Source organism: Brachionichthys hirsutus, chromosome 16 (genome assembly GCF_040956055.1).
Source record: "Brachionichthys hirsutus isolate HB-005 chromosome 16, CSIRO-AGI_Bhir_v1, whole genome shotgun sequence".
NCBI lineage: Eukaryota > Metazoa > Chordata > Actinopteri > Lophiiformes > Brachionichthyidae > Brachionichthys > Brachionichthys hirsutus.
Window position 1 is genome coordinate 914,313 of NC_090912.1, and position 7,990 is coordinate 922,302.

At 50.9% G+C, this 7,990-nt stretch overlaps 1 protein-coding gene across 1 annotated transcript; it reads right to left on the reverse strand.

Annotated features, from left to right (window-relative positions):
- Positions 1-309: 309 nt before the first annotated feature.
- LOC137905748 (amine sulfotransferase-like) lies at positions 310-2,212 on the reverse strand. Its single transcript, XM_068750001.1, has 6 exons — positions 2,071-2,212; positions 1,791-1,996; positions 1,188-1,314; positions 927-1,021; positions 610-781; positions 310-540 (listed from the first exon to the last, which is right to left on the reverse strand). Exons 1-6 carry the CDS (start codon positions 2,210-2,212, stop codon positions 431-433), a joined length of 852 nt encoding a protein of 283 aa, XP_068606102.1. The 3' UTR covers positions 310-430.
- Between the last annotated feature and the right edge of the window lie 5,778 nt (positions 2,213-7,990).

Here is a 7,990-nt window from a genome sequence, read left to right on the forward strand (position 1 = left end):
CAAAAGAAGAACGAAGGATTTAAAGAAGGGAAAACGAAAGTAAAGTGACTCAAAACTGTAAATAGAGATGAACGGAGTTGATACTTCTTATCACTCTCATCTTGTTCTGTTAGAAAAAAGATTGAATCAAAAGTGAAAGAAAACAGAACACAAGTTCTAAATTAAGTTATCTGGCGCCTTCAGTCTGGCCCTTAGAAACGGAGGCGAGATAAAACTCGATCAATCAGCTTATTGGTTTTGTCATCATCTTAATGGACACGAGGAGTTGATTCCAGAGGATTTAACAACTCAATTTATTTTTTTCCTGGTACAATTATTTAACAATTGGTCAGAAATCAATCTACATTTATTTGCGTTCATTCGTTTTACACATTGACGGCTATTGCGTGGGTACGTTCCGAGCATCTCGTGGGGGGCGTGGCTTCTTTCTTCATTCCCAGATGAACTTCAGAGACAAATCTCCGAGTCTCTCCTGAAGGAGTCGATCGACTCGTTCGCTCTGAGCTACCGTCAAGTAGTTCTTCCAGTCTCCGATTTTACCTGCAAAGAGAAAAGTCGATGACACCTGATATCTGTTCCCGTTACTCCATAGGATCTACGTTACGTTACCTTTACGCATGAAGTCTCCCTTTATGGTTGTTTCCGGCACAAACTCGTAGTTTGCGTTTGGATCCTTCTTCATGTTTCTGAATGTAGATTTCTCTACAACTTTCTCAACGTCCGCTTCACTCAGGTTTTTACCCAAGAAGGTGCAGATCTTAGTTACGGCCGTCTTCAGGTCCTACGAGAGAAAACGGGTGAAATGTAAATTATTTGTATGAGATTTACATTTTGAAAAGTCGATTTGATTTTACGCACATGTCAAACTGGACTTGAAAATGTTACCTTTCATCACAGCAGCATTTTACAATGAACAGAGGTCTTACCTGGACCATGTCCTCGTAGGTCAGGTAGAGGATGTCGTACTGGTCTCTCTTTGGAAGCCACTCCCTGATGTGGTCAAACCAGGAAGACGCTAACACTATACATTTTAAACAAAGTGTGGAATGAATACAACATTAATATAAACCAATATGCAAAACAATCTGAAGCCCAAATTGACCGCTTATAATTATAGTTTGTTTAAAGACGTAGCTGCGGATGATTTAACATAAAGTCTTCATCCTCCAGACTCTGAGCTTTCTCACCGTTTCCCATCAAAAACTCCTCGAAAGCGTGATCTAAGCTCTCCGGAGTCTCCAGGAAGAGGCTGATCTTACAAAAGTGGTAATAAGAGACGAAGACGTCCTTTGGATTCCTCATCACATATATCACCTGGAGACAAACAATCAGCGCAAAGTTTTAGTCAATATATAATCTTTGTACGCAAATGATTAGCAACCCCAAACGGAGCCAGCCCATAAAAGGCTAGGGCTACAGGAGCAGGACAAAGACATGCTTCAAAATGTGTCGTCAATTCTAAAACTCAATTCTAACAAGGAAGCAAGGATGTTTATTCATTAAAGCGAACAGCACTGGGTCAAGCACGCAGCCCTGGGGTGCTCCGGTGCTCAGCGTGATGTTAAGTACTTGTTTCTGAATGATGTTGTATTGAAAGACTGTTAAGCATGTGTTTTTAAACCCAATACGTCAAGTTGTTAACTTATTAGCATGATTTTTTTGTAGGAGGAAGGCAGCGTGAGCTTTAGAGAACCGTTATTGCATTTTAAAATGAGGACCACAGGCGTGGCTGTTAGCGGTGTGTCCTAACATTCTGACCAGGGGCAAATGCGTTTCCATTTAATGCCCACCTTTGCCTTCTTGGCCTTCAGTCCTGGAGGCATTAGCTCTGGAACCATGTGAGAGGTGAAGAGCCTCGGAGAGGGTCGGAGGCAATAAGGCTCTCGGCCATCCAGGTACTCCAGCCACGGCATCTGATCACTGTTGTTTGGGTATTCGTTCAGGCCGCCGGCTAACTCACAGATGGAGATGATGACCTGCTGAGTAAATATAGTTCCTGTGTGGAGACAGAAGTCATACCCGATTGGTTCCCAGCCAGAACTGAACTCTGAACCCGAACGAAGATCTCACCTGACTTTGGGTAAGTGACGAGGATTATGTCACTATCTTTGATTTCAAAGCTCTGGAATGACTCGATGTACTCCGGAGTTATATATCCTTTTAGAAAGTTGTATTTTTTATACCTGCGGAGATAGTCGCTGATCTGCTCCATCCTCTGATCCAGACCGGCACAAGCGTATCCTCTGCGCCGGACTTTGACTCGCTCCCGTTTTATAACTGGGGACAGAATCCCGTGGAGGCGGTGTTAAATGTTCATTCTTGACACAGTTCTGTCCGTTATCTGTGGGTTTCCTGTAAATGATTAAATGGTTCTAATTAATGTTAAACAGTTTTTCAGATCCTTCCGTCGTGAGTCAAAGTTTTAGAAAGCTTGTTTGAAAGAAAGAAAGTTTGTGGACTCTGTGTGCCGATGTTCCAGAACGCAAAAGTGTTTACCTTTCAGGGATAGAATGCCATTTAAAAGTTAGGGGGGATAATTGTATCTGCACGCCTGAAATAAATATTGCGGCCGCTAGGTGGGGGTGTTGTGCTAAAACAAAAACCCGTTCATGCTCCATTCATTTAATAAAAACATGGTCAGGAAAGTTTACATTTTGATTTACAGCCAATAACATTTTGCCGTGCGCATTATATAATGTTATATAAATTAATCATATTTGTAGTTTTCATGGTTTTCAGACAGAATCCTCAAAAGATTCAGAGAAATGAATGAAAACTTTGAACACATGAAGGGACAAGGACCTGATCTGGAGCCGAATCAGAGGCTTCAGACATTTATTGAGGTATTTCACCGCAACGGAGGGACCCTCCATCCGCCCCCCGCCCCCGCCCCCGCCCACACGCACGCATAAACGCGCGCGCGCACCGTGGGCCCTCTCCCAGCCTCTTCCTCCCGCTGCCGTCGCTCATCCCCGGGATGAAGGGGGGTGTCGGACGCGCAGCGCCGCTGACATCGTGACGCCAGCAGCTCCGTCCGTGGGTCCGTGGGTCCGTGCGCGTGGTTGTGTAATATCCGTCCTGCAATCCCGCATCCGAGCACGCAAAGAAGAAGAAGAGGAGGAGGAGGAAGAGGAGGAGGAGGAGGCGCGGGTTGCAACATTCATCAGAATTTATTTTTCTTCCAGTTCCATGGCGCAAGGTTTTTACAAACGGGACCGTCCTGGGTGTGATCGTCCCTCCGTGGATTTGGAGACCCACGCAGCAGCAGCAGCCTCCTCCGCGCACGGAGGACGCGTGCCCGGCTGCGCCCACACCGACTCCTCGTCCTCCTCCTGCCGGCTTCATGTCGACTGATGGTCGGCCCGCCTCGCTGGATGCTGCCCGCCCCCTCCGGACCTCCTCTGACCGCAGAGCCCCGTTTTCGGAGGACCCCCCCGCAGAACTCTAGAGCCACATATGGAAACTGGGGATCAGAATTTTAGGACAAAGCTCAATCTCCGGCGTTGATCCCCCCCCCCCCCCCCTGGTTGAGTCGCTTTGATGTGTTTCTTTAAAGGGCAGTGACCCGTTTTTGTGTCGGGCTGATTCTTCTCTCATCCTTGCGGCTGGTCCTTCCAGAACCCGGAGCATCGCGTTCCTTCCCCGCTCCTGTCCTCCATTAATGGGACAGATTCCCCTGCTGTCCCTCGTCTCCCCCCTCCCCCCCCCTCAGAATAACGGCATCGATCCGAGTCTCTGTCTTTGGCTGCGGACAGGATGCTGTAACCTCTGACTAAAGTAACGGTAACTCACTGTAACGAACGCTGTTATTACCGGACGCCCCCCCCCCCCCCTCCCCCCCAGATGTGTTCTACGTGTTAATTCCTGTTTAGCTTTGACCTTCCTCCCTCCATGGTCCAGCAGCCGTCGGCCCGTTGAAGGTTTCTCGCCCTCCGCTGACCTCCGTACCAAAGTGACCGTAGAGGAGAGACATCCTCGCCTCTTCGTCCCCCCCGCCCCCCCCGTCCCCCCCGTCCCCCCCATCCCGGGCTTTTCTCCTGTGTCGGTCCTCACCCAAACGCAACCATAAGGTTCCCACCGTATCCGCCGCCTCCTCCGTCCCTCTCCGTCCGCTCCACTCCATCCTGCTTTTTCGATTTGGTTTGGTCCCGCAAATTTTCAAATATTTACTTCCTGTACATCAAGAGGAAAGGGGGCCCCCCTTTCATGGAATGCGGAAACATGGGTCTGTTCGACCGCGGAGTCCAGATGCTGCTGACCACGGTGGGAGCCTTCGCGGCCTTCAGCCTCATGACCATCGCGGTTGGCACGGACTACTGGCTCTACTCCCGCGGCGTCTGCAAGAGCAAGTCCATGAACGAGAACGAGACCAGCAAGAAGAACGAGGAGGTGATGACCCACTCGGGTCTGTGGAGGACCTGCTGCCTGGAGGGTAAGAAGCGCGCTCTGTCCCAGCAGGGTGCCCTCGGGGGGGGGGGGGGGGGGGGTCCGTTCGAGGCTCGCCGCGTAGAATTCTCCTTGACCTTCACGCCGAGATAGTTTTGAACTTTCCCGTGTCTCTCGTGAACTTCCTGCTGAAACGGAAACCCCTCCCTGCTTCAGCTCCATGCGCTCCGGGCTGGGGCAGGTGTCTGTTCACCTGAAGCTCCGCCCTCTCTGGAAGACTTCCTCCAGTCACGCGTCACAGGCAAGCCGACCTTTGACCCGTCGACCTGAGCGACCCGAGCAAAGGTATCAAGGCCCCGCCCTGTCACCCGTCGTGTTCCGGCGGAGGCGCCATCCGTTGACTTTGACATCGTGACCTCCTGACCCCGTGAGGCAGGAACGCCGAGTGTATTTAATTATGGCTCGTTTGCATATTTTAAATCAAAAATCAGCGGGAAATTGAAAACAGCGGCGTGCATGGCGGTCGCGGCTGCAGAGAGAGGCGGAGATAAGCAGGCTGTAAGACCCGCCTTTCAGCGCTGCAGATAATCCACTTTAACGTTTCACACGTTCATTCGATGAGATGGCGAGCTCTCTCCCCGCTCGGCGGCCCTCGTCCAAGCCTCGCCGGCGATCAGGCGGCGCCGGGTCCTCGTCCTGATCGCAGCAGAGGAACGCAGGCGGCGCCGGCCCACACGTGCTGCTGGCAGAGCGGATGCAGGTGGGCAGCGGTTGGTGTTTGTGAGAGGAAGGCATGATGGGAAATACCCACGCCGCTTCAGCAACGCAGAACGACAGCCTCCGTCAGGAACACGACTTCAGACAAAACCAGCTGGTGTGTGTGTGCGTGTGTGTGTGTGTGTGTGTGTGTGCGCGTGTGTGTGTGTGTGTGTGTGTGTGCGCGTGTTCACGTTCATGTCTCTGGTTGTGAGAGCAGTGAGGAACAGTCTAAATTGTTCATGGGGAGCAGCGTGGCCCCCCCTTTGCTCCCTCAGATCACTTTCCAGGACAGGCGGAGCCCTCCTATGACCCCCCCCCCCCCCCCCCCCCCTCTCCTGAAACCGTCCGGCCGGAACGGATCAATCTGTGATTCTACGAGGACATGCGCTCAGAGACGAGCAGCGTATCACTGATGGGGAGGAAGATGGACTTCCGTCGGGCTCTGGGGGGCTGCAGCCGACAGGAAGCTCCGTTTTATGGATCCTTTCCGTGGACGCTGTGATCTTACATTCAGCTCCATCGAGGCGCGGGTAGGGATGGGGGGGTGGGGGGGGCAGCAGCACATGCACAGATGTAATGAAACAGGGAAATGAAGAATGCACGCCTTCATCCAGCTCGCCATCTTGCTCGTCCCCCCCCCCCCCCCCCCCTTGCTTTTCCCCCTCCTCCCAGCATGCCGGGCTGCATGCCGCTGCAGCAGGGCATGAAATGACATGTGGACACTCAGTGAATTGCCAATGGCCACCGAGAGGGGGAGGAAGAGGAAGAGGAAGACGGAGGGGGGGTGGTTTGACGCATCCAGACTGCAACCATTGGCTTTTTTTTCTTCTACATTAAAGATTAGAAAAAAAAAGAACTGCAGAGAAGCACTACACTGAATACTGGATGTGTCCCCCCCCCCCCCCCCCCCCCCCCGCCAGTACACACCTCTCTCCCTCCTCACCCTTTGCTTCTCTGACCCGCCTCACCCTCTCTCTCTCTCTCACTCTCTTTCTCTCACACACACATACTTTCAGTTCAGGGAGAGAAATCAATATCCACAAATTAATCATTCTGCCTTGGGCAGTCCGAAGGAGGAGGAGGAGGAGGTTGGGGGGGGGGGGGGGGGGGGGCACCGGAGAGATGGCATTTAGCTACAGAACGGCATTAGCAGCGATTCCTCCAGGCAATACGAATTTAGGGAGCTTGGAAATTCATGCACAAAACCGGATCTGGTGAATTCCTGCAGCCGGAGCGTCCGGAGGAACACCGGAAGCATCGGCGGGAAAAGGAGGAAGTCAGAGTTCTGGAGAAGTTTACTTTGAGAGCGAGAATTCACTGACGCCGTGTCGCACGCCGGGTTTATGCTGTGATGGGATAAAAATCAAACATCTCTCACTGAACAAACTATACGGAAGGTTTATTTCATCCAATTAGCCGAATCCCAGTTTCACGTTCTTTGCTCTTTAGCGTGTTTAGCACGTGGCTATGCGTGTTTAGCACGTGGCTTTGCGTGTTTAGCACGTGGCTATGCGTGTTTAGCACGTGGCTATGCGTGTTTAGCACGTGGCTTTGCGTGTTTAGCACGTGGCTATGCTTGTTTAGCACGTGGCTTTGCGTGTTTAGCACGTGGCTATGCGTGTTTAGCACGTGGCTATGCGTGTATAGCACGTTGCTTTGCGTGTTTAGCACGTGGCTATGCGTGTTTAGCACGTGGCTTTGCGTGTTTAGCACGTGGCTATGCTTGTTTAGCACGTGGCTTTGCGTGTTTAGCACGTGGCTATGCTTGTTTAGCACGTGGCTTTGCGTGTTTAGCACGTGGCTATGCTTGTTTAGCACGTGGCTTTGGCATGAAGACGTGTTCCTACAACAGAGGTCACAGACTTTCGAGACGATTTAGGAGTCAGGAGAACCCAACGCCTCCATCCGATGAAACGGTGAAAGCGAATGACTTTTAGTGTTCAGATATATTATCCTGCGTCGGACGATTCAGTCTTTAATCCCGAGCATAAAACATCCGTCTGGCGGCGCTGGAATGTGTCTCTCCTGCTCATGTGTGATGCTGAGTTACGACATCGCACCTCACAGAAGCTGCTGTAATTGTAAAGACGGGAAAGGTGACTTTGGCAGCGGGAGCGTGCGTTTTCGGATTGTTCACTGCTACCGCTGCTTTTAAGATGGCGCTCGTGCTTCGGATGAGGTCGGGATGTCGTCGGATGTCCGCGGAGCAGATGTTAGGATGACTCTGGTTCACTATCACATGTATTGATCAGCCGGTCCTAAGCTTCAGCAATCGACGTGCGTTCGCGCTGCCGGCTTGTACAAACGTTAGCATCTTGTGTCGCGTCACGGTGGAGGCTGACCCCCAAAGTTTAAAACGCGTCTTTCAAAACCCTTCAACACAAAAGAGTAACTGATAGAAATGGCTATTAAAAGTAGGACGATGCCAAAACGCTAGCTAAAATGTAGCTAGCTAAGATCGAAACCGGGGAACTAGATGAATGAATGGCCAATGGTTAAACATCGAATATTAGCCTGTTGCTACATGACTGTTGAAAGCTCCTGCTCAGTTTTGAAAAGTCTTCCATCCCTCCACCTCCATCACCTCGGTCTCCGGGTTTAGACAGGAAGATACATAAACCGTGTACTTTTATTGGTTCTATTTGATAAAGTGAATTTTTGCTGGATTGTTGTTGTTTTAAAGGTTTTCTTTATATTTTCCTAAACACATCCGCCCGGCCTTCCGTCCATCTTTAAAATTCTCCAGAGCTTTCTTCGCTCTTATTTATTCCGTGTCGGCGTGATCCTCGTCACGCCACTTGCTACTAATTAGCACCTACTTAGCACGCTGGGTAAACAGGTTCCA

What these genes read in the sequence shown, in the direction of transcription:
- LOC137905748 (XM_068750001.1), bottom strand. Translation starts at nt 2,212, where the DNA reads ATGGAGCAGATCAGCGACTATCTCCGCAGGTATAAAAAATACAACTTT. An exon ending in CCTACGAGGACATGGTCCAG is followed by an intron (nt 782 to 926) that starts GTAAGACCTCTG and finishes TTTCTCTCGTAG; the next exon opens with GACCTGAAGACGGCCGTAAC. An exon ending in GGGAGACTTCATGCGTAAAG is followed by an intron (nt 541 to 609) that starts GTAACGTAACGT and finishes TTCTCTTTGCAG; the next exon opens with GTAAAATCGGAGACTGGAAG.